Consider the following 26,080-nt stretch of genomic DNA (forward strand, 5'->3'; position numbering starts at 1 on the left):
CGTGTATACAAGATAATTAGTATTCTTAATCAATTTGAACCTTCTATACGGAGAGAGATATACATAAAGCTTTAGTCGGCATTGCCATGTTTGCTAAGTGAGGGGCCTTAACAGTTCATTCATTCAAGTATTGGTTGCGATTCTTGAGATTCTTCATAGCTTACTCTTCATAGATTATCTTTTTACATGTTTATTTTATTTTATTTTTGGAGGCCTAGCCTCCTCATTTCCATTGCATAATTATAGCGAGCTCTACTTCATTCATGTCATAAAATAATTTTTTTTATAATTTTCTTTCAAACAGTAATAAAAAAATCTCTGATCTGTACTGTGTGTGTATTTGCCTATCGTGCTTTGAATAAAAATTAGTATTAGTAATGTTTACTAGTCCCTCCGCCCAAGTTATATAGGCGGAGAAGACATTTGTACTTGTCCAACTAGATAGGAGGAGTCCATATTTCTAGGTTATTTTCAATATATATGCCTTTATTAACGTCGCATAGATATCACCACATCTAACTTGATATTCTTAGTATATGAAAGGTAACATTCTTAATATTGAGAATATAAAAAGTAATAAAACAAAAAACGAGATAAGTTTTTATAAAACCTAGTATATTTTTTCTTAATTTAAGATATGTTGATTTTACGCCTATATATAACTCGGACGGAGAAAATATTTCCTTGTTCTGTCCAAATTAAAGATTATTAGTATAAAAAAATATGTTACAAGAAGACGAGAGGAAGATTGAGGTCAGTGGTTGTTGACCTGACCAGGAAGTTCCACTCTCTACTTCATAAGGTTTAACTTCCTCCCTCCACCTAAATGCGCCGTAATAGTCTTCGGTCGTTCTCCTTATCCGTTGGTCAAAAACGATTTCTGCTACTTTGTCACCCATGAATTAGGACCAAATTAGAACCATTCATGATGATGATACTATGTTCGGAGTACCAAAAGCTCAAGCATGCAATGTTTGTTCACCCATATATAAGCGTCAAGTGCAATGGTGTAGGGGAATCTCCATATATATACGCTTCAAGTCCATATATGATTCGACAGAGGATGAGAAATCAAGTGTAGCACTCCTTGGTGAAAATATCAATTTTGATAACTGTAGCAATACTCGTATCAATTTTGAAAATTTTCCTGATGATGCAACATCAAAATCGCTAGTGGGTATGATGTATTTTTCACTTACAAATGAAAACTCTTACCCTCATGTTTCAGGTACTCAGCTTTGCCTAGCAGCATGCTCGACTATGGTGTCTGAGACGTCCTCCACCTTGACATGTCCTTGCTGCACTATTAAGGGTCACGAACTCTCTAATTGTTTCAAATACAAACATAAAGTAAGGTATGTCAACAAACTTCAACGTAGAGCCAGTCACATAGTCCAATTTTAGTCTTTATGTTTGTTTCAAATACAAACATAAAGTAAGATATATCTGCTTATCTGGATATATTGTTTATCATCCGAGACTGATAATTTGGACGTTAGAAGATCAAGGCGAGATCTGGTTCAGCTAACTCGTTTAGTTATTACAAGAAAAGAGTAATGTGGACAACATCCTGCTCTGCCAAATTACAAGGTACAGATTCTTGTTCTCATAGTCCAACCAACTTTCTTGGGTTAGCTGGAACGCTGAATGTTATCACCCATACAAAGCATTTTGACTTGCTGACCAGGGAGCCTACTGATGTGGTTTACTTGTAAATGATAAATTCAGTCTGAACCCCTATAAGATGGTTGTTTATCATAAACATCTTTGTGGAGTGCAGCTCCTTTGGTCACATTAGGGTGCCCAAAAGACATTGTAAATAGGTGTTGATGATTCGTTTTGAATGCGATGTTAATAAAAGGGTATATTGTCAAAGCCAACTGCCATTGTTGGTATGCAGAAATTAGGATGGTTCTGGTTGTAGTTTGATCTTAGGATTGATAAAGAATCGGTTGCCCTGGCAGCAAATTCTTAGCTGGAAAGACATTGGAATACAAAGATGGAGTTGAAATTATGGTTCTTGAGATGCACCTCATTATGAAAACCAAAATCTGTAATTACTTGGTGCATGGACGTTGGTCTGTCATTATCTCTATTTTTGTTGTCTTGTCTACAAATATACAAACTTTGTATTTGAGTACAGTTTTAAGTGTCTCTGATTTATTCCCGGAAGCCATTTATTTTTTACATTTTGGAAAAGAAATAATGGTTGCGCCAATTCTAAGCTGGTCGGCAAAGAAAGAATAATAATAGTACATAAAATAACATGGCATGTTCTTCTAAGTCTATGTACATCTAGATACCATTATTTTTCTGCTAATTTGGATTTCTGATATCTCAACCCAACTGTCATTAATCAAAATTAGGAATTACCAATAGGTACTATTCTAGTGTTCTTAGTTAGTGGCAGGTCCACCCACTAAAGCTTAGTAACGGTAGGTCCATAATTAAAAGAAAAGAGAAAAATGGACCTAATTTTTTAAGCCCAGGTCATGCACACGTGTGTAAATATTACGTGCATTTTTAGAATTCCCAAAATAGCCTTTACTATATATAACAGAAACATAAGCCAATTTCTCTCCATATTCTTTTTCTTCTCAGATTCATTTTCTCTCTCCCCCCCCCCCCCTCTCCCTCTCCTCTACTGATGCGGGAAATCTTGTTTTTTCTTCATTCATTTTCTTCATTCTTTAATTTCTAGTTTTTTGCATTAGGATAATTCTAGTGCTCATTAGATCTGATCTCATCTCATCTGAGTATTTGCTTGTTTTTCAGGGCAGGAGATGTGTTTGGAAGGAGAGGAAATCGACAGCTTAAACAACTCTGAAGACTTCGTGGATTATTAGAACGATTATCTGTTGCACTCATTGTTATTTTGATCTGTTGTATGTCTCTTTTCACTACTTTCAAGAGTACTACCAATCGCCCTGGGATTCACTCCGGTGTAAGTTCTCTCACACTCTTTAACTCATTTCTGTTTCAATTCGCGTTCATAGACATGAATCAAGTTAAGCCCCAGGTATTCAGCAAAAAAGATTTTTATATTTGATGAGATTTAGGAAGAAATTATCATCATCAATCAAATTATTGTTGTATTGTGTGCTGGACACAATCTGAATGATTGAAAATATTGGGAATGATGATGGTGATGATATGAATAGGAACCTATTTTCTTTTTCTTTTTCTTGATCTTGCATTGTTTGGTGATTTTTTCGATCTGTACATATATATGGTCCTTTTTGATGTTTGATTTTTCGATCTCCATGCTTGATTAATTTATTCTCGTGAAAATAGGTCAGATGTAGATGGATCCTCACATTTTTTGTTTATTTCGTTATGAGATTTGCCTATACTAGTTTCTTTTTGTTAGTTTTAGATTTTTTTCACTTTGTTTTTCTTTATGAACCATCAATACATATATGATGTACTGGTAGTTTTTGATGAAAATAGTTCAGATCATGCTTGTTTGTTGTTACAAATTGTTTGGATCAGCAGTACATATATGGAGTACTGATAAAAATTGCTTTAATTTTGTGGTATTTATAATTTTTTAAATTTTTTTTGCTTGATATAGAAGTACATATATGCAATACTCAGGTATAACTGTTTTGATTTTCTTGTATTTGTAGATTTATAAGTTTTTTTTGACATGCAGTTGATTTTTACTTATGAATCATAGGTACATATATGGAATACTGAAAAGAACTTCCTTAATTTGATTATCTTTTTGTTTTTCGCTTCAAAACCACGCTTGTTTGTAGATTCAGATGTTATTATCCACAAGTACATATGTCAGATACTGATATGAAGTGCTCTTTGTTGTGTTTGATTCATAGTTTTGTCACCTTTTTAGTCTTATCCTTCAGTAAGTATGTTAAATACGGTAATATGTCTTTCGATTCTCTTATTTTTATAGATCCGTCACCTATTCTTGTCATGCAGTTGATTTGTAATTCAAGAATCTTTAGTACATATGTCACATAGTGATAGTAAGTGCTTTTTGTTGTGTTTGATTCAGTACGTGTGTGAAATACTGAAATAGATTCTAGTTTTGTTGATGTGTTTTACGCGGTACGTATTCATATACAGGTTTGTACTCGCCATTTTGCAAGTACAACCATGGTTTAATTTCCCTCCTTTTGGTATTGCTTCTTTTTCTCCCGCTGATGTACCTATGAAATCCATGAAAAGTAGATTACTGTGTAGAATAGGCTTTCATTGGTGTTTCCTTTTGCCGTGTGTTGTTTTTGCTGCTCAAAACCACCGTTACTCCATTGGTATGTATCAAACGACATCAAAGTTGGCTGGGAGACAACTGGTCGTTGATGATGAGCATATGGAGTTGGTACTATGGTGTTGAGCTGTTAATATTGAACTAAAACCCCAACTGCTATGGAGTTGCATTAGCCAATACAGTCTCCATGAGTCGTGTATACAAATAACTAACCTTAAGTTAATTACTACCAAAGAATATTCCTATCTTGCAACGATTGTCGTTTTTAAGAATGCATTTTAATTCCAGTCTGTTCTCCCTGACACCAATGTTGATCTTTTTTTTATCAACTCTATATACAACTAAATGGTTAACCATTTCTTTATTTTTCCTTTGCAGGAAGAGTCGACCAAAGATGAGAAAAATACTATTGAAAAATCGCCACAATAATAGGGATTTTCTGGTGTAGAATGATTGCTCTCACAGGTTTGGTTAAGTTAATATGTTAACTTAACTTTCTTATTTATCATCTGGACAGTTGTTAATGCTGACTAAGTTGAACACATCAGATGAAACAATGGTTTTGATAAAGCTTAGGAAATGAGCATAAATTGGAGACATGGCGTAGAACTCATGAATTGATTTAGATGTATTTGAAAAGAATTCTTCTTCAGTGGAACATTAATTGATTTTTTCCATGACCATTGTCTTCTATATTGATATTAGATGATTCAGGAGTTTGGGTTTTGCTATTTTATTATCCTATCGAGTATATATTTCCATGACAATAATAGAGCCTTGCAAGCAGATTAAATTTATTAATATGTGCGCATGTCTGAGTTGCATAACAAATGTGACATAGAGAACTTCGTTGTTGGAACAGACGTGTACTTTTCTCAGTAACGCTCAAGGTTGGGGTTCCTTCATTGATCCACCGAATTGCAATCCCTGTGCTTGCTTAGAACCATTTTTATTTTAGATGTTAAATTAATGTCTCCTGCGTTTCAGATTCGGCTCTTCGTAGATTTGATTAAGCTACTGTTGATAAAAAATTTCTCATTATGTGGTAACAATCGACAGGTAAAATCATTGATAACCTCCCATGGTGATTTGAATTTAATTACACCCCTTTTAAATTCTTTATGGCTATGATTGAGGAAAACTACTAATGTTAGCTTCGGGGTAAAGCGCAGCTTATGCTGTAAATGTCTTCTTATTGTTGATACTAATGTTTTTTTTCTTTTTCTTAATGTATTAACTGTTTGTGTATTAGATGCTTTGGATTAATGGCAGGGGCATCAAGAATGCCAATTATGTGCTTCCAGTTTAGTTTTTTGGTTGTCGATTAACTGTAAGAAATTAGCAAAAACAAAAAACATAGTTGCACGACTTATTTCAGCAGAAGTAATATAGTTTTTCAGTTATATTATGACTGGATTTCTATGAGATTGCTGCTTTTGTTGACCAGACTTCGATGTATTTCTGCATAATTTATTGGTGGAGACCGCAACAGAGCAGGATGGCTCAGTCAGTAATATCACCGTGCAGCCCACAGTTTTTCAGGTTCATTAAATTCTGGATTTATTGGTGGAGACCATTTGTCGTGCATTATGAGTTTTATTTGCATTGGTTTGTATGGTTCCTCAAATTAGACTCTGTATGTTTGGGCATAAGTTATGGCCCCTATGATGAACGTTTTAATTTTTGTGTGTCTGCAGGCATTGACAGTAGCAGTACGTAAAGCGAGTCAATCTATATGCAATTAAGAAGAAAACGATAATAGAAGATCCTTGCTTTGCCCCCAGAAGCATGTCAATACAGTCGAAGAAAAATTATAATCATCACAATGTATGTGATGTAACACGTTTTCTAATTTATTTATCATTGATTCTTACAGATTTGTACTATACCTGGAAGCAGTGCAGCAAATATGTACTCGAATTTGTAAGCATTCAGATATATAATCGGATTTGTAAGCAGTACGTCAGATATGTACTCAGATTTCTAAGCAGTGCAACAGATATGTACTCAAATTTGTAAGCAGTGTAGCAAATATGTACTCGAATTTTTAAGCAGTGTACCAGATATGTACTCAAATTTGTAAGCAGTGTAGACACACGTTTGGTAGTAATGGGCATTATGGACATTTCCATGTTTTAATTAATTTTGGACCTCTGGATAAAAAAAAATCCGATTGGACCCTACTATAAATAACTATATGGGCCTAGGACCAAATAAGAAATTTTCCTAATCAAAAAGATGGAGAAGTAATTTTCCAACTTAATTCAAATGAAGTTAAAAACTATGGTGGAAACCAAATTTTAAAATGATTTTTGAAAACAAAAGATAAAAATATTCTGAAACAAAATATTAGGACTTTATTATTTATTGTTAGCAATAATTTTATTTTCGAGTTAGATGTATATGGTTCGGTTGAGGACCTGGTAAATAACAATATTCCGTTTCAATGAATAGTTAAAAGCAGAATTCTATTAATAGTTAAAAATGAAATTGATAGAGCAAAAAAATTAGGAAGAAGTGTTTGTACTAATTTTTCATCATAATTAAATCGAAAAATAAAAAGGGAGTAAATTTTGAAGTTGTTTTGATTTGTAAATAATTTTTGAAGTTGTTTTATTTTTTAAAGTTGTTTTGCTTCGTATTGCTTTTAAAAGTTTTGAAGTATTAAAAAAATAATAACACCCGAAGTAAAAAAAAACAATCGCCTCCCAATAGGGTCGATACGTTGGGCTGAAATAAACATTCCCCGTAGTTGCGTTTTGTCATTTTCTTTTTGGAGCGGGCGCCGCTTTTATCTATCTCTGCACCACACGCTTTTGTGGTTGCTAGAAGAATGCATAAAGAAGAGAAGAGACATCAGTGACAGTGCAGCAGCAGCAGCAGCCTCCTCCTTCCTCTGTGAGAAAATGGAGAAAGCTCTAACAAAGGTTGGGAGTTTGAAAGTTGGGAATTACTGGATCGCTAAGAAAGCCAAAGAAGAGATCTCTAACATTGGCGAAGACATCTCTGTAAGCTAGATTTTTCTTTTTCTCTTCCTAATTTCTTCAAATGTTTCTCTTTATTACATTGTTTGTTGTTGATGACTGCTTGAATTTTAGAAAACCCCCATTTTTGATGATAGTTGCTGCATCTATTTTAAATTTCCCCTCTCTCATCTTCTTCCATAGTGAATGCATTTCTTTTCTTTTTCTGCGGATCTCTTTAGTACTAGTAGTATTTTTGTTGATCTCATTCCTTGATTGATTTGGTATGACATTTGGTACCAAACACACAAGGTTAGGTTTCAAGGGAAGAAACACAATTTTGATTGATTTGATAAGAACCCCACAAAATTTCTCTAGGGAAGAAAGAACACAAAGGTTGGATTTTGATGATGGGTACTTTAATGCAAATGCTAGCAACTTCTACATTCTTTTGTTATCGGAACTAGTTTCGCATAATTCAACTTGAATTGGTTAAAAACAAAAGTCACCCAATTGAATCTGCAAATGATAATTTGAGAGGAAAGTGTTGTTGATTAAATATTAGGGCAAATGAAAGATTGATAAATAAAATTGGTAATGCTTTGGTGGGAGTTTCACTGTCAATGTGAAACAACTAGGTTTAGTGTTCAATGTAGTGTTTCATGACACATGATCCAGTGAATATGGTATCCCAGTTAACTCTTTTTCTGCTAGTCATAGCTTCAAAAAAAGAAAAATGGGTGGGTTACATGGATTCTGACAGAATTCTCTTGATTTTTCTTATTATGTGTTGTGTTATACTGAATTGATGTGCATGGTTGCAGACCTTCTCGAATACAGTTGAGGAGAAAGCAAAATGGTTATTCAACAAGCTAAAAGGTGCACAACTACCACAACCGAACTCTACTTCTTTATGTGCATAGAAAATGCAAAATTTTATGTTGATTCTTTTTAGAATACTTTGTCGATTATTTTCTTTGTGTTCGCATCAATGGTGTTACACATTTGTTATTAAGTTTTGGGAATACTAAGTGGTCTTTCATTAGGCTTTTCGTATCAACATTTCTTCTTTTTTGTGTTGGGATCATGAAGTTGAATTAGACATTGATCTCATGGAGGTAAATCAGTTTGCTCCGTAATCACTTCCAGTCTGTTTGCTACAAGATCGCTTTCCGAGTAGACCCTTCAATTTCTTTGTGAAAAAAAACCAAATGCACCAACTTTAGGCGGACCCCTGTACCCACCGGTGGTAGTTAGGAGTAACTTTAACTCACATGAAGATGAAATTAGAGGTCGTGTTTATGGAATGCCACCCAGGAGATTTCGGTAATGCAAGGAATCATACTATTGTAACCATGCTATATATATTACATGCTTAGGGAACTAGAAAACAGATAACTTCAAACCTTTGTCATATTCTATGTGTGATTTATCTTAAATGGTGGGTCGGCAGATAGACGTTAAGAAAGCAAAACTAGCTAAACGTGAAACGGTGAGAAGGGATTATCATACATGTGTGCTTGAATCTTCCAATGCTGCTGGAGTCCCTTTTTTTAAGCAACATCTTGTGGTGGACCTGATCGTAGTAGTTCAGATAAGTTGATGTCATGTACATATATGTGTTTATGTACATGACACAGCAACTAAAATTAGGATATAGTGAACCCCAAATAACCACATATCGCTGGAGACGATTATGCTCATGTATGAAATGATTTTATTCTAACAGGCAACAGGCAAAACTCGGATATATTAGTTGATGTCATGTACATATATGTGTTTGTAACAAAATTTTGCATTAATGAATCATTGATACATGTATGAAACTGACCAAATCTTCTGTTGTATTGTTTGTAGGGAAACCAGCGAAAGCCTTGCCAGATCTTCTCAAAGAATACAACCTACCACCAGGCCTCTTCCCCAAGAACATAACATGTTATGAATTTGATGAAATAAAGGGAAAACTGGTTGTTCATTTATCCTCCCCTTGTGAAGTACTCTTCAAGGATTCATCTCTAATGAGGTATGCTACTCGCGTCAAAGCAACACTGGCTAGGGGAAAACTTACAGGGATTGAAGGAATGAAAACGAAAGTCCTGGTATGGGTTAAGGTCACAAGTGTGACTGTTGAAAGTTACAGATCTGACAAGGTTATGATCATGGCTGGGGTAAAGAAACAAAAAGCTAGAGATACGTATGAAATGCCTCGTGATTCTGTCAAGGTTGAAGAATTTTGAGGAATTTATTCAGTCAGATCAGCTGTTGTTGTCATGCATCGTGGAGTCAAGACTTAATCTGTATGGGTGGGGTTGGATTTTTCAGTTTACCTAGTGCGATAAAACTTGGTGAACCATTAACTCTAGTTGCCCAGGATTTACACAGAACATTCTCAAACTCAGGATTTAACTGCCAACATCTAAAAAACTTATAAGGACTATTAAGCTTATGTTCTTGGTGAAAACATTTAAGCAATATCGGAAATGATTAGAATAAACTCTACCCAAATTTGTAACACGAGTATGAGGAAGAACATACAAGTACAACCATTCATCATTCATAAAACCCCTATCCGGTTTCTCAAAGATTAATTCCCCAGGATTCTTGAACACCAAATATAAGGATTACCAAAAGCAAAAACTTCATTCGTACGCATTTCAACTAAATTAGTTTCAATGAAATCTGGCTCCTTGCTTTTCAGAGGAATGCAAGTTCCTCTAGTAAGCAGTTTCCATCACCACCTCTCCATCGAGAGCACTACCACCTCTAGTAAGCAGTTTCCTATTTTATTTCTCCTCCTTTCGTCTTTAGATTTTTTTTTTTTTTGCTTTTTCTTGCATTTCTAGGGTTTCTTCTTCTGTTTGGGTTTAGGGTTTCAATTTGTTGAAGTAAACCAACCGATAGATTTCTTTTTAGTTTCTGTTTATCAAACGATTTTTGTTGTCAATCGATATGGGTTTTAATTATTTTTTCTGTTTTTTCTTTATATGCAGAAAGACTGAGAGGAGCAGCAGGAGTTCTTCATCTGTATAGTTGCGTTAAGACTTTGAGGAGCAGGTAACAGATTTTTCTTTTCCATCCAGAGATTTTTCTTTGTTTTTATTGATGTTCATGTCATGTGCTCTAGAGTTGTTCTTTTAATCCAGGATATATGGGATATTTGCAAGTGTTCATGTTTCAGTTTGATAAGATTTGAGATACTGTGCATAAATCTTGAGTGTGTTATTTTGTTACATAACTTTTAAGCTTTCTGCGTTAAGAAAAACAATGAGTTGCCATGAACTAGGTTTTCACTGAATTCTAAATTTTCAATCCCTAACCCTTAATCTGAAGATAACACTACTAGGAATTTCCTGAAAGATCTTATTAGATCAAATGGTCTTTCCTGACTTGATTTTCTTTTGGGAAACTAAAAACAAAGTATAATAAAATGAGATTCTACATTGTTACATATGGGTATTCTAGTGCTGTGTGTGTAGAGCTAATAGGTTTATCTGGTGGGTTATGTTTGTTGTGGAAGGTTATGGAATTATCAATTGAATATGATAAATTGTTTGATTAAGCTTGATGCAAGAGTTAGCCCTTACTTGCTGACTTGTTCATAAGGCACTTTAAATCCTATTGATAGAGCTACCCAATGCTCCCATTTAACGGACATTATCCAGAATTATGAAGACAATTGGATTTCTGTAGGAGACTTAAATTTTATCTTGTCTGATGATGAAAATTCCCTTCTTAATAATTCTGGTCTTTATAGCATGCATTATATTGAGAATCCTTTCACTGTGTCGAATAAAAGGTCAGTTAATGAGCTCATCTTTGTTAGGCTTGACAGGGCTGTGGCTACTCTGAATTTATTTCCTCACTTCCCTAATGTTAAACTTTTATCATTTCTTTCACTTAAGGAGCGACCATTGTCCAGACATCTTGAGATAACAACTCAACAAAGAAACCATTTAGGCTAAATAGAACCTGGTTTAGAGACCCATCTTGTTCCGATGTTATTAAGATTAGTTGGTCGGACAAGAGAAATGGATCCTCAGCTTTCAAACTCATTAGGATTTGCAGGATGCAACAATCACTTTGTTGACATTAGTACTCAAATATCTAAAATCAAGGCTCAGATTAGTAATATTTCTATCTCAGGAACCCATACTAGCAGTGATATACTCCCTCCGTTCCATTTTAGATGAGTGTTTATGGTTATTTTTTTGTTCCATAATACTAGTTTTCATATTTTTCCCACAAAACTACCAACAATACCCTAACATTTTGTCTTGGAACTATAAAATTTATTTTTAAATACACTAATAGCAATTAATGCTTGGAGACTTTTCTCATGAGTATGAATAGAATTTTTTTATATCTCTTTCCATTTTTTAATCTTCATGAAAACTCCTAAAACATCATCTAAAGTGGAACGGATGGAGTATTAAAAGATATGTCTGATTCTCTCAATCATTGGCTAGACATAGAAGAAGACTTTTGGAAACAAAAAGTAAAAGATGAAACCACGCAACTTGATGACAGAAACACGACATACTTTCATAATAAATCCAGTTTTAGGAAGAGAAGAACTCAAATAGATTCTTCACACAATAAATTTGGAATCTGGCTTAGCTATATGACTGATATTGTTAATGAATCGCTTGATCACTTTTCTAGTATGAGTAAATCAACTAATCATATTTCTACTGATTCTCATTTGAATTGTGTTCAATCTTGCATTTCTATGATGAAAATGTTATGCTTGTGGCAATTCCTACTGTTGAAGAGGTTAAGCAAACTGTTTTTGCCATGCAACCATGGACAACACCAGGATCAGATGGTTTCCCTCCTGGTTTCTATCAGGAAATGTGGCCAACTGTGGGTCCTGATGTTATCAAGATGGTTCAGAACATTTTCCACTCTAGATTCCTGCTCAAATAAGTTAATCCCTAAGTCTTGCCCTAAAAATGTAGATTTCATACCAATTAGCCTATGTAATGTAGCCTACAAGATCATTTCTTAGCTGTTAACTAGTAGACCAAAATTAGTTCAAAATAAACTCATTGCCCCTTCGCTGACTGCTTTTGTGACGGACAGACTTATAACGCACAACATTTACTACACCATATCCAGATTTTTGCAGCTTTTCCTGTTTCAGGTTCACAATGGATATATTCTTTGCAGACAATTATTTGTTGCTCATAACTAAACATGCATTGCACTAAATCCTAACTGAACTTGCCTTTAGTTGAGGGCTTAAATGTCTATTGCAACCTTATTATCCTCTATTTCTCTTCTGTTTTCAATTTCCTTATTTTCTCCTCTCATTTTTTCTTCTTTCTAACCCTAAATCGAGATCTTCGAATTAAACCCAAGTTTTCAGAAATCCATACCCATTTTTCCTAAACCCTAATCTCATAACAAAACTCATCTTTTGGAAATCAAACCCAATCTTTCAATTACTTAAACCCTAGAAATAGTTTTCTTCTATAAAGTTACATGATTCTGTAATATGTGCTTGGATCCAACCTGAATTTTCTTTCTCTGGTGGTGAACTAATAGATCTTGTAGGGTATGACCTGCGTTACATGGAAACCGCCACGGGTGTCTGACACGGACACGTATACGTGTGTCCAATACGGAAACTCTAAAAATTCATTGATACGAGGACACGGCAGTACACATAAATAAAAATATTACTAATTTCATAAGATATGCAAAAACACAAATGATTACACAATTTTAATGTTAATTGTCCATTCATAAGTTAGTACTCCCGTGAACAAAAGTGAGTACTCAACAAAAGTCTAGGATTGCAGACAACTAACATAGTTAAATTTTTGATTACGAAAAGTTGGCCATAATAAGCCAGTACTGACGTCTTACTTCGATATCGATAGGAATAATAGTGATGATTGCCTAGACCTCAACAGTTGCATTATCTTCATAAAAAATGAAAGGCTCTAAATCGGGCTCTTCCAAAGACAATACAACATCTTCCAAGGAGTGACGAGTTGCAACTTTAACCTTCTATTTACACCCACAGAAAAGTTTTACTTACATAAATATTAATTTTTTTAATTGCTTTGTATCCAAAGAGTGCCAGTGTCAGTATTCGTGTCCATACGAGACACGAGCATGCATGTGAAGTATCCGTGTAACGCAGGATTTCAGTAGGTAATATTCTGTAATGATTTTTTTTGTTTTGTTTACTTTATTTGATGGAGTTTTGAAGTATGGGTTTTCTTTTGATTTCGGTAGGTCATGTGATGTTCTAAAGATACTGTTTGTAAGGCGAATTTTAAGCCCGGCAAGATTTGGTTTCATGGGTGAATATGGGCGAATAAATAAGATAATTGCTTAGTAGAACTTGTTTGTTTGCAGCTGACTCGGCGTCTGAATCTGAGTCAACCCCTGACTCGGGCCGAGTCAGCAGTTAGACCGTTTGTTTTCCATTTTGAGCCAGATCTGACGCGACCTCTGACTCAGACATAACTCCTCACTCGGACTCATTTGAGTCAGGTAATAAAATACCCCTGATTCATGGGACCAAACAACTGATTCACATATTTCCGAGTCAGATGAGTCAGATCTGACTCAAAACAAACATATCGATTCAAATCCAGATGATTCAGGTGATTCCACTCAGATCCAGACGACTCAGATGAGTCAGAAGTAAATAAACATGGTGTAAGTTTTTGTGGATGTATTGTAGATGGAAACAGGTATAGCTAGCTCTACGACACCGTCCTTTATCGATCGAAAATGCTTGATTATAGAAAATAATCCGATTGAACCCACTTTGACCTAGATGTTGGTGTTGAGCAAACTTGGTAGCATTTCTCTGCACGTGGACGGCATGGACACTACATTCTCAATTCAACACAGAAAGATGTTGTGGATGTTGGCATTGGAGGCAGCTTTTTAGGTCCCCTCATTGTACACACTGCACTTTAGACAGGTGTGTTTGTTTCGTGCAGTTTGTCTGTTGAAGTTTTGTTATATGTGGTTGTGCAGCTTGTTGATGATCGATTCGTTTGTCCTACTAACTTATGCGAGTCGCGTTTGTAACTAGTCGAATGTGTTTTCCCTCCTTTGTGTTTTCATCTTCACAAACATCATATCTAGGCGGTTTGGAAGTTCCTTTTTATGCTTAAAATCACTTTTTTTACAAGACTTCTGGTCAGTCCTTTTCATTTTTCTCAATCAATAAGACTGAATCGCAATGGTGCAACATCTGATGAGTGGTCCTGTGATGGTGTAACAGCAAGTATAAAACTATGTGATGGTGTAACTGCTATTGCAGGTTAGCATGGAGAGAAATGGCCAGAGTGTGTCAATTGATGGTAGTTCTCTCCTTTGGAGGCAGGCAATATCACTTTTTTGTTTCAGTACAAGATTCCTCTGGTGAGTGTGAATCTAGTTGATGTCTTCACGATGCAATGGTGCAACATCTGATGTGTGGTCCTGTGGACATGACTTGCTAACATGTGTAATTGTCTTATGTTTGTTTCGTAGGTATGTGAATAGATGAATTGAATATGACCACTCACACATCAACAATTAAGATAATGCGGAAAGTTGCTTTGAAACTGTAAGGCATCAACTTACAGTGTACTTTGTTTTGACAGTTGGCTAAAACCGGACCTGGAGGTGATCGTGGCAGAGGTTCAACTTGACCAGCTGCTACTTCTACTATTACCGCTGCATCAAGAGGAGGTCACCTATTAGTGGCAGAGCTGCACCAAGTACTAGTTCAGGTAAACTATTAGTGGTGGTGGGGGAGCTTCACCTAGCACGAATGCTGGAACTGGAACAACCAGAGAAATAGTGCCAAGGTAATCCAGTTTCACTTGGAGTAGCTTTGAAGTCATTTTCTTATGTTTGCATGTAACTAATGTCGGGGCAATGTTGTAAGACTTATAAAGATCAGGGTTGAATGTAATGGGGGTTTTATAATACAGGAATTTTATATATACAAACATACAGATATTATTTATTTTTTTCATTTATCTTTATACGATTTGGTGAGATGAGGGGTATGGATAGTTGGGTTGTTCATAACATTTCCCCTTTAAAGATTATTCAAAGAAGTTGCTGGCTCAACAATCTGTGCATGTGAACAGAATAAAAACCAAAAATGTCGCTGCGTTGGTCACTTTCTTCAGGGTTATCCAATCACCAATATTTTCATACATGTGATAAAAGAAAAAACAGCGACGTCGAGTATATTCGGTACCTAACACCAAAGGTTTTAACCTCAAATAAACTTTAACTATCGAGTATATTGATGCCAGTCCGTCGCCGCTTGCTATGTACATCCTCCAGTTCCCCCTGGTCAGGCTTTTCCGGTACATCCAGTTCCATACTCTGGCCAGAATTTTCCTGTGCATATGTGCATCTGCGTATTGCTTGTATTTTCCCCAGGTCAGGCTTTCTCGGTACATCCAGCTCCATCCTCTGGCCAGAATTTTCCCATGCACCCAGCTCCATACTCTGGTGACAATTTTCCTGTCATACATTCAAGATTAAAAGTTCAGATGAGTATATTCCGTACTCAACTCCTATCGAAGGTTTTAGCCTCTAATGAACAATTATAACCTCAAGGCGAGCGATGTATTCCTCGATCACCGTCTTCGTACTTTCTGATCCACCCGCGTTGCCAATGTTGTCACGATATGCCTGTCATGAATGAAAGATAAACAAAGTTCCCATCAGGAAGTTTCCTACTACACTCCTAACCGTGATCACTGCTAATCAATTCCAAACAGGTTAATGCCATATGAATTAGCAATCACATGATGCAAATCCTTGACACAAATGAGCGGGACTTTTTTGAGCACATACTGAGAGAACATCCAGCACATGTTTCTTCTCTATCTGGTGACGAGATAATTCACTTTCAATCTTAGCCTTCATCCTACAAATCCAGTATAATAACCTTGTGTTAAATATCACATGCAGTGGCTTTATACAGATAAAGATCAAAACAAGAGAAGTAGATGGGAACACTCACTCGGGCAACCAAAGATAACCAAGAATAACAGCAATCGACTGCAGATCCACAATAGGAAAACATTAGATTCGAAAGAAAAGAGATATAAGATGTAAAAGATAAAAAGATCATTCACTAAAAAGCAAAGGCGGATAGTTTTTCATTTCTGTCTCTCATTAACAATATTTTGCCAAAATACTTCAAAGCTCCAACTCCTCTTAGATCTTTTTATTTTCTACTCGTCAAAAAGCATAAGACGTAAAAGGATTACTTTATCAAATTTGTTTGCAATATTCATAACTATGACAACATCAATGCTGACCTGAAGCGTGGAGAATCCATTTTGCAATTTTTCCTTGTAGAGCTCAGACGAGATCAGCTGTAATATTATATGCAGAAGAGATAAACAAGCGTATAAGATATTTGACATCAAAACAGATAAAACTTCAAGCTGATATCATGAGAAAAAAGCGACATGAAAATGTGAGCAACCTGTTTGCTTTTGGGATGATTCGCCACTGCGCCAACTTTTTTGGAATATCTGCAAGATATTAAGTCAATCAGAACCCCGCTAAGGAATGTCCGACATCTCTGGAACCGGTGTTTTTAATAACTTAAGAAGAATAAATTCAAAATACAGCTTCTAGCTTTGATAAAGGAAAAGTGCGACTTAGACAACCAAACAGGTAGGGTGCATTACCGTGTGAAGAGCTCCATAAGCCAAGTGATTCTTTCACAATCATTCTCCTCAAACTTTTTTAACAATGTATATTTTTTCGTCTTGCTAATGCCACCTGAACAAAATAAGATAGCCATCAGTGAATTTCAAATCTTATACCGAAGCAGCTCTCAGTGAGGATGAAAGCAGGAAGGTATACAAATCAATGGTTCTTCATATAGACAAAAAATACGTAAAAAATACAAGACCAGATGATAGCTCATCACTAGAAAATAACTGACTGCCGAATCAACAAGCTTAATTGAACTTTTTATAAATACCCCGCCAAGAATATCACACGACTTCCAGAAAAAATGAGCAGACACTCCCCATCATGGAAAAATCATACAGATTGCGGACTGAATTGAGTAGATAAAATGCAGTTGCATACTCAATCAGGCCATGTACACAGAGAATCATCTTGTTTTTCTTCTTAAGGACTTCAATTTCTTTCTGTTTAGATGTGAAGAGCTTTGGTCAAAGATATATTTCTCCAGAAGTTACACCTTGACAAGGGAGTAGATCCAACTTATTCGCAAAATTTGAAGCAACTCTTAATAGTTAAAAAAATAAAATAAAAAGTTTGACGAGCCTATCAAGTCGTGAGAGGGGAGTTGGCTAAAGAGAATAGTGTGATGGGGCCATTAGGTCGTGGAGGTGTTCGCTAAAGAGAAGAGAGTGCGGGCTCATTGTTCCCAAAAACTTTCTCAATCTGTTATATACCTGCTTTTCATATTCATATTACTAAGGCCTGACAGATTGTTTAGAAACTTAGAGAAAGGGACATCTAGATTTATGGTAGGGATGTAGGATCCAAAGGGATGCTTCTCATAATCCAGGCCTAAACACCCAAACGTAACAATTTTTTCTGAGCCGTCAATGTGTCTGACCCCTGATTTATCCTTTTTGTCTAATGGACTGGTAAATCATACATTTAAATGGGCAACAAGGTATCCAAAGGAAGAGACCATGGACTAAAACAAGAATCTTTAAGATATGCAACTATATCTCGGAAATCTAGGCACTCAAAGACTAACCAACAGACAAAAAAAAAAACATCAATAAGTCAGTAAAGCTACAAAATTTGCTTGGCTTACCAGTTAACGATTCGATTAGCGATATAAGACGTTCTTCAATTTCTTCTTTAACATGCATAGTACTCCCATGAATCTGAGAAAGTAACCAAAGTAAATATACTAGATATATTTCAGGCAAAACAATCTTATACAAGATCATGTGTTTCCAGTTAGTACTAATAAAACTTCCAGCAACATAAGCCACAAAAACATATGCATACCGAAATCCTCGAATGCTAGTTTAAACCCCCTGGTAACAAACTACATTTGTGTTGGATGATAATTCCACAAATCATTGTCTCTAACTAAAGGAAGGTGATGGATAATAATTCCACTTGCCATATACTTTTGGCTCAGTGTTACTAACCTTGCAATGTCCATGTTTCAGCATGCAATTACAATGTTCAGAACCTTCTAATTATAATAACATAATAGGCAGAATTATTCACAACCTAATTATTTATACTTAGAAGAATTCTTCGCAGACCCATAAATATAATCACCCAATTCTTGCCCATCCTGTAAAACTTTAATCATTGCCTCGACTCCTCCAGAGTTGACAAAATGTATTTTATTATCCAAATGCTCTAATAGAAAAAATAAACAATCAAAAAAAGTACAAGGGAGGTCTTCTTCTTCTTCTTTTCTTTCCTGTTCTTCTGTTTTTTCTTCTCCAGCACTTGTAAGAGCTGAAAGAGCATCTATAACAACAGGTAGAGTGTCCGTTCCCAATACAAGTCTATTTTTGTAACTACAAAACAAAAGAGTATGTAAAAACCCCACAGCACACACTTTTACATCCCATTTGGTACCTGTAATTGCTTCAAACACCCAATTCATCAGTTTGCTGTTACTGCCCGCGTTGTTGCTACAGCTGATGCTCCGTGAAAACACATTTGCGCAATTGTTTGTACTGCTCGTAAATCATCATCTTCAGAAAACTTACCAAGAGTAGAAACAAACACTTGTAAGGCTTCCATTTCAAATAGAGATTTAACCAATTTGGCAACTTGTTCCTTCTGACTAGGAACTTCATAAGCCACATGAGTTAGCTCTTCGAATGTCCAAAGAATACTACTAGCTAAACGCTTCCCGCATTTATCATCTTTCAATAAATTAATCATCAATGGAACAGCCTCCTTAAGATCTATAACCTGAGGAAATAAATGACGAACAGTACTATAAAGTATTTTGAGATTTCTGAAATATTTGATTACTTTTATAAGTTTCTTTTCACAATCATTCTTCTCCTCACTACGAGCTGCTGCTGCTTTGGTGTAATCTTTAAATAGTTGTATGAAGGATGCCTCAAGTTCATCTGGTGTTTTCATTATAGCAGGAACTCTGCTGGGTTTCTTCTCTCTAGGTCGAGCAACTGAATGGGTGATTACAACCCCAGGCAAAGGGAAAGATGCTGGATCGCGACGGCCGTACGTTGTTTCAGCCATCTCTACTGCACAATCTGCGACTCTAACCTTAGAATTACAGATTTGGATACAACGGAGAAGAAGAAGGGGGCTCAACTGTTTCTAGGGTTTTTTAGGAATCGATAATACGATTATATAGGCATGGCGAGTGGTTGAGATATTTCGTTTGCCTCGTGAATCCAACGATCCATAAGTTATTCCCTTCGTTAACAAAAGCAAAAGTAAAAATTAAGTTATTACAGTTTCAAAATTCTAAACACACGTCTAGGAGTCTAAATCCGTGCATCCCTTCAAAACCACAATGCGCATTCTGGCCCTATTGATTGGTTGGATTAAATATAGTGGTTTCTCGTTTTTCATCACTTTTTCTATTTTCAATTAGCATTTTAAATTATATCTAAAATAATAAAAATTGTCATTATATTTTTTTCTTCTGAGATTTTTTTTCTTCTTTTCGTAAGTTAAATGCATTCAAAGACAGACTAATTTAGGGCAATTTCTATAATAATGTTCAAACTCATGTATGGTCAAAGGGGATTCTCCATTATATGAAAGAAGTGGGTGGTTGACCTTCAAGCGCTAGGACGAAGTGCTGCCGCTGGCGTTCGTGGTATAAACGTTGGCTCTTGAAGAACCAACGCTGGCGCTCCGGGTGAAAACGCTAATGTGCTTAGCAGAGCCGCTAGCGTGTAAATCATGCCCGCCAACGGCTAGTTTCTACCTCCATAAATACGACTCGAGTTTGATTCCACAAATTCACAACAATCCTTCATCTGATCACTCTTTTCTTAATTTCAATTGCTTTCGATTTTCAACCATTAATTCTGATTTTGATTCTTCTGAGGAAGATATGGAGATGTGTATGGAGTTTTTGCAATTATAGAAGAAGAGGAAGAAATGTGTATGAAGAAGAGGAAGAAATGTGTATGGAGTTTTTGCGTCAAATGGATGAAGATGCAATTATAGATAGAAGAAGGTAAAATTTTATGTTGCAATTACAAACCTGGATCATACCAAAGCCTTTAGAGCGATATGAAGTTGCGACTAGAAGATGTGGCGCAATCGACATTTTTACCACGAAAAGATGATACATGATTATTTGAATCATGATAGTGTCTATTCCGTAAACCCAACTAGAGTGGCGTTCTCACTCCCTGCTCATCACAACGAGAAACGGAATGTGTCAAGGATTACTCTTACCTTCGGGTAAGTTGCGTCTCGGCTTGCAGGCAGCCGGTGTAAAAACTTTGCCGCATCTCTGGAGATAAGATCGTTATGCGGTGTATCTTTGTTCGATCTGGTACTTGCTACTGGAAAAGATCTTTGGATTTGGATTTGTGTTTATTCTGATGAGGATTTTCAGCGAAGATTCCGCACGGCCGCAACTTGACGCAAAGGATTATTGTCGAGCTTTGTCAGGTACAAACTTTATGTATGAGGCTTTAGTCCCGAAAAAAAGTTCATTGCGGCCCTCCGTCTACTATGTTACGAGGTACTGCCTCGCGGATTCCACGGATGATTACATCGTATTGGGAAAACAACTGCATTTAGGTATCTCAAATTGTTTTGCGAAACAATAGTCGAGCATTTTGGTCCAAACAAACATCTTCCATTAGGTTAATCATTAATGTTGGATGGTGGCTTTGCGTTGAAACTGTAGTTAACAAGGTTACTTTAGTCCGAATTGTGTAAACATTTTGAATCGCAGCAAACCAATGAGTCAACTACGATTTTTGCACTCCTCATTTTGCTCTCCTTATAACAAAAATCTTTAGATTTTTGCTTTAACTTTTTCTTCCCCCATCTCTACTGAAAGCCAGTCTCAAATTCTAAACTTTCTTCTTCCTTGTTCATTTTCATATTGTGGTGAAGCTCATCAAATGTTTCAATCAGTTTGGTGTAAATTAGGTGCAACTCTGAAGATGGAGGTCATCAATGGAGAATCTTCTCTTCTTCTTCATCATTAGCACCAACAGCTAAGTATTTTCTCTTCGGAATACAAAATCGAAATGTTTGTGTTTTAATTTCAAAATATAGGGTTACTTCCTTCTCTACTACTACTAGTACTTGTGAATCTTCTCCATCATCATTTGTGGTTTCTTATCTGATTAATTCATGAAGATGATCACAAAATGAAGCTTTTACAGCTTCTAAAAAAATCAATTTCAAAACCAGTTCCAATCTCGATTCAGTTTGAATTTTATTCAAATCATACGATTTATTAAATCCCACATTACTAAATTAATCCCTAGATACCCAACCATCCTCTCATTTAAACCAGATAAAAAACCCTTAAACCAAAATTAGATTTTCTCAAATCCAAAGGGTTTTAGGGACTTAAACCCTTTCCAACTTCATCTTAAAAGACTCATTGATCCTCAGGCAGAGCTTTAATAAATAAATGGTTTAATCATTTACAAACCACATTTCTCAGAGGTATAAATGGATTGACAGCAATAAGCGAAGCCAATTGGAAAAATAATATGGATGTTTATAGGAGATGGGGTTGGTCTGAGGATCACATTCAAACAACATTTAGGAAGACTCCTAGTTGTATAGTGGCGTCTGAGAATAAGATTATGGCGGTGATGAATTTTCTTGTGAATGAAATGGGTTACGAGTCTTTGTGTATTGCTGAAGAAGAGGATTTTAGTCATTAGTTGTTAAATTTAGCTTGAAGAAGAGGATTATCCCAAGGTGTTCTGTTATCAGGATTTTAGTCTCCAGATGTATGATCAAGGAAAAAGTTCCTATAAGCACAATGTCGACAATAGTAGGCAAGTTTTTTATGGGGAAATTTGTGACAAGGTATGAACAACAAGTTCCTGAACTATTGAAGATATTCCAAGGTTAGATGGATTACCAAAAGTTACTTTAGAACTGAAGGATTTTATGAGATGAATGCGCAGCACTGGTATGTTGGTCATCTCAACTCAAATATTTACAGCGTTAGTACCTTTTAGTTTATGCATGTGTTTTGTGTGACCACTTTTGTATGAACATCTAGTAGAAGAATATATATAATGATGTAGTTTTTTGAATCTTTGTTAGCACATATGTTTATTTACGACTACTGCATCGTATGAAGCATATATGGGTTATGTGTACTGGTACAACATGGTTGGATGTAAAATGGGGGTAAATGAAAGCTTTACGAAAAGATTCGTTTTTTGCTATGTTTTGATATTTATATCATTGGTAGTCTCCAGTCCAGTAACCACTGAATGGCCTATCCTTTTTTCTAAATAAGTTATTGTACTGCGACTAGCTATTGGAAATCATTTAGACACCTCATGCAACATCAACATACGTGTCATTGCTGTTAGGATAATTGGGCGTCTTGATGGACATGCTGCTAATGCTGTCAAAGCGCAAGTCTTTATCATATTGTCTCTTTTAAAGTTCTAGTGTGTTTGAGTATCTTGAGTTAATATTATTGAAACTTACTTTCAGAAGGATGCTCAAACCAATGTATGTCTCGAATATAAGAACCTACAATTAACAATTTATTATTTCTTAGTAAATCTTTGGAGTACTCAGAGATCACTGAAAACCTTATTGTAGATTGATTATGAGATTTTGTTAACAAAATTGTAGTTTTTCCGAGTCTTGAAGGCGTGGGATGGAGGTTTTGGTGCACTTAAAGAAACAAATCTCGGATTCTGTTGCATTTTGAGAGTGTGGGTCTTCCCTCGCTTATGAAGAGAAATTACGGGTTTATTGTTTCCGCATGATATGATAGAAGACGGGGTAAATGAAAGCTTTACGAAAATATTTGTTGTATGCTTTATATTGATATTTATTTCATTAATAGTTCAAGTCCAGCGACCACTGAGTGTCCTATTCGTGTTGCTCAATAAGCTATACTACTGCAACTAGCTATTGGCATCGGTTAGACACCTCCTGCAGCATCAACATAACTGCTAGGAAAACTGGGTGTCATCATGGACAGGCTGCCGCAAGAGCTTATTCGGCAGTCAAAGCACAATTGCACAAGTATGGTTTTCATATTATCTGTTGATGCACTTAAAGAATGAATTCCCTGGTTCTGTTGTATTTTGAATGTGTGGGTCTTTCCTCATTTATGAAGGGAAAATTAGTTTTTATTTTTGCTTCCACTAAAGATTGGAAGTTTGGGTTTTGGTGAACCTAGTGTGAAAAAAGATGCTTCTCAGATGAAGCACTACCAGCTCCCAGGTATCCACGCTACTGTGTAAGTTCAGTCGAGTCTGGGCGAGTGTTCTCGATCAGAGAGAGTCTATGGTTATGTATGTACTTTTTGTGGAATTAATAAGATCTTTACTTGTTGACGATAATGTTGGTCATTTTATTTGCAAAGCAGTTAAATTTTGTTGCCGCTTGTGGCCCGTATTATATTTACATGTGTACAGATTTTGATTGAAAACAAGAAGATGAAAAATTGAAAATTGTTAATAAGATTACTGAACAATATGTATTATTGCTCCAATGAAAGCTAAATTAAGACCTAAGTTTAAGCTAATGAACTTTTATGGCATTGTACAACTTAAGGTGATTCGTAGAACTGATTTAGACAGGTTCAAGATCAAAAACATTACCGAGAAAGATTAAAAATTGAGATCTCTTTTCAGGTATGTAGTTTGGTCTAGTATGTAAGTATAAATAACAAGGTTTCAGTTTCTCAATATAGTGGTCGAGAATCCTAGTGGGAGTTCTATGAGATTTCTGGTAACTAGCACATCCACAATGTGGAATAAAAATTACAGATGCCCAGTCAAGATTTGGTGTCACATCCAATTCTTTAAACGCTTTGGTCCAACCAACTTTTGCAGAAGTGTTAGGTCCAGTACCTATTGTTGATAGTGGTTTTTAGCTTAGGGTTAAAATCGTAAAACCTTGCATCTGATGTGACGTCACTCTGTAAGGAAGCGGATCCACGAGTGTTAGCCTCTCCTTAGGCATATTTATTGAGCCTTTCAATATATTTACATGAAATTTACCCAGACTGGCGAATGTAGCAGCCATCCCACATGTTCTGTATATTTCGGCGCCTTGCCTATATTCACTTAATATAAGTTTCTTTGAATGTTTTTTGTGCTATCTTTACCGGATGAACTCTTAATGTTGGTATGGCATGACAATTTGTGTTCACTCGCAGCGGAGTAGCATGAATTTCCAAATATCAAGGATAAGGTTTTTGCATAAGGTATTCAATCATAAAGCATGCTGCTCTCTGACAATGAGCTTAAAAGAACTCTGTGTCAACACATATAATTCAATCGATTACCGTGACTAATTTGCAAAAGCTAGGATTTTGCGCCTTGTGCAATATATCATACCTTGCTTGTCGAAATCAAGTATAGGCAAACTAGGTAATTAATCTGCCATGGATTAGTAGATGCAAAATCTTGCCCAGAATCAGAAAACAAGGAACCACGGGATAGGAGCAGCGGCGAAGATAGGCGTGGCCATGCCTTAGGCCAGATGATGCCATTTTCCATTGGCCACGCCCCATCCTAAACCAGCCATATTTCCCTCGACCAATCAAGTCACTCTAAACTCGCCACACACACATAAGTTGTGGATGGGCCCATACTTGCCGACCCCATTTCCCATCGACCAATCAGGTCGCTCTAAAGCTTCCATCATGTCTTCTTCGTATCTCGCATACGCTCGAGTCTCTAAAGAGCCTCTCCCTGCCTTGTGGAACAAGACAGTAAGTAAATTCCCATAGGTCGAGGGTTGGGTGTGGCCGATCTAACGATCGAGTGTCTTGTCGATGACATGGCACAGTCGTGTTGTGGACTGAAAGCTTCCCCGGCTAATTGCTACAGGCGGTAAACATGTCCGCCCTCCGGTCACGGAAAGCGCTTGAATTGGGTGTTCTTCGTTTCGACTGCAGTCCTTTTATTCCCGACAACAGGTCTCATCCGAGGAGGGCTAATAACAGACTTGGCATTTCCCTTTGTTTGCACCTCGGGAAGAAATTCATTCTACTTAAGGAGGATGGTTAATTGCTCCGACTGTTTTCCTTGGTCTATGATAGGTTGTGTATAGAAAACTGCATCCGCCATATAGGCCTCCTCCGGTCCAAACGGATTGTTCGTAGCTGAAATCCGGAATTGTTTTCCTCCAATGTTAATCTTGACACATTGGTGATATGTAGGGGCGACTACTTTATGATTCAAGAGCCATCCTCGGCCCAACAATACATGAAAGGTGGTATCATTTTCGAGCATATAAAAAGGGGTAAGCACTCTGATAGATCCAATCTTCATCATCAGATTTACTATTCATATTGTCGTCTGAGTCTTTCCTTCAAATCCCCTTACAGTTGTTTCACATGTTTTGATTGACGCTCTTTATACTCCTAAAGACTCCAGCAAATGCAGGGAAATCATGTTAAGGGATGCTCCGACATCTATGAAAGCTCGCTTGAGGGGCTGCTTGTTGATATGGGATGTGAGGTACAAGGGCCGGAGGTACTCTCCTGGATAGCATATATCTTCGTTCGTAAAGGTGATAGCTTCCCGTGGCAACGGGTTATACGCCTTTCTGGACGCGATTGATGCGATAGCTTTAGATACTTCGCGAATTTGATCCTTGCTGAAACCAAGCGAATCAAATAATTGCTGGGCCAAGAGCGTTTGGGTGAATTTGCTGTCAACTCCGGTTGTATCTTAAAAGATGGTCATCTCAATCG

General features: G+C 36.3%; 2 protein-coding genes across 5 annotated transcripts; one reads left to right on the forward strand and one right to left on the reverse strand.

Moving 5' to 3' along the window:
• The first annotated feature begins 7,055 nt into the window (after window positions 1-7,055).
• Window positions 7,056-15,177, forward strand: LOC113300247 (uncharacterized protein At5g01610-like). Of its 4 annotated transcripts, XM_026549455.1 has the most exons (7): window positions 7,056-7,242; window positions 8,022-8,076; window positions 9,055-9,963; window positions 10,188-10,251; window positions 13,994-14,143; window positions 14,489-14,589; window positions 14,814-15,141. In XM_026549455.1, exons 1-3 carry the CDS (start codon window positions 7,141-7,143, stop codon window positions 9,432-9,434), a joined length of 537 nt encoding a protein of 178 aa, XP_026405240.1. In that variant the 5' UTR covers window positions 7,056-7,140; the 3' UTR covers window positions 9,435-9,963; window positions 10,188-10,251; window positions 13,994-14,143; window positions 14,489-14,589; window positions 14,814-15,141. The 4 variants fall into 4 exon arrangements, with proteins under 4 accessions (XP_026405240.1, XP_026405239.1, XP_026405241.1 ...); XM_026549454.1 differs by lacking the exon at window positions 13,994-14,143 and having other exon boundaries at window positions 14,814-15,174; XM_026549456.1 differs by lacking the exon at window positions 13,994-14,143 and having other exon boundaries at window positions 14,701-15,164.
• A 124-nt stretch (window positions 15,178-15,301) lies between these two features.
• Window positions 15,302-19,078, reverse strand: LOC113300246. The gene is made up of 9 exons (XM_026549453.1): window positions 18,784-19,078; window positions 17,993-18,065; window positions 16,878-16,971; window positions 16,670-16,718; window positions 16,500-16,556; window positions 16,199-16,236; window positions 16,030-16,102; window positions 15,784-15,864; window positions 15,302-15,693 (listed from the first exon to the last, which is right to left on the reverse strand). The coding sequence occupies exons 2-9, from the start codon at window positions 18,048-18,050 to the stop codon at window positions 15,454-15,456; spliced, it is 690 nt and encodes a 229-aa protein (XP_026405238.1). The 5' UTR covers window positions 18,051-18,065; window positions 18,784-19,078; the 3' UTR covers window positions 15,302-15,453.
• Window positions 19,079-26,080: the final 7,002 nt, after the last annotated feature.

This window comes from Papaver somniferum, chromosome 7 (assembly GCF_003573695.1).
Source record: "Papaver somniferum cultivar HN1 chromosome 7, ASM357369v1, whole genome shotgun sequence".
Lineage (NCBI taxonomy): Eukaryota > Viridiplantae > Streptophyta > Magnoliopsida > Ranunculales > Papaveraceae > Papaver > Papaver somniferum.

Bases quoted from the DNA above. Each gene is read 5' to 3' on its own strand.
- LOC113300247 (XM_026549457.1), top strand. From the start codon at position 7,141: ATGGAGAAAGCTCTAACAAAGGTTGGGAGTTTGAAAGTTGGGAATTAC. The intron at 7,243-8,021 runs GTAAGCTAGATT...GCATGGTTGCAG, and splicing joins ACATTGGCGAAGACATCTCT to ACCTTCTCGAATACAGTTGA. The intron at 8,077-9,054 runs GTGCACAACTAC...TATTGTTTGTAG, and splicing joins GTTATTCAACAAGCTAAAAG to GGAAACCAGCGAAAGCCTTG.
- LOC113300246 (XM_026549453.1), bottom strand. From the start codon at position 18,050: ATGCATGTTAAAGAAGAAATTGAAGAACGTCTTATATCGCTAATCGAA. The intron at 16,557-16,669 runs GTTGCTCACATT...ATAATATTACAG, and splicing joins ATCATCCCAAAAGCAAACAG to CTGATCTCGTCTGAGCTCTA. The intron at 16,103-16,198 runs GTGAGTGTTCCC...CTGGATTTGTAG, and splicing joins GGTTATCTTTGGTTGCCCGA to GATGAAGGCTAAGATTGAAA.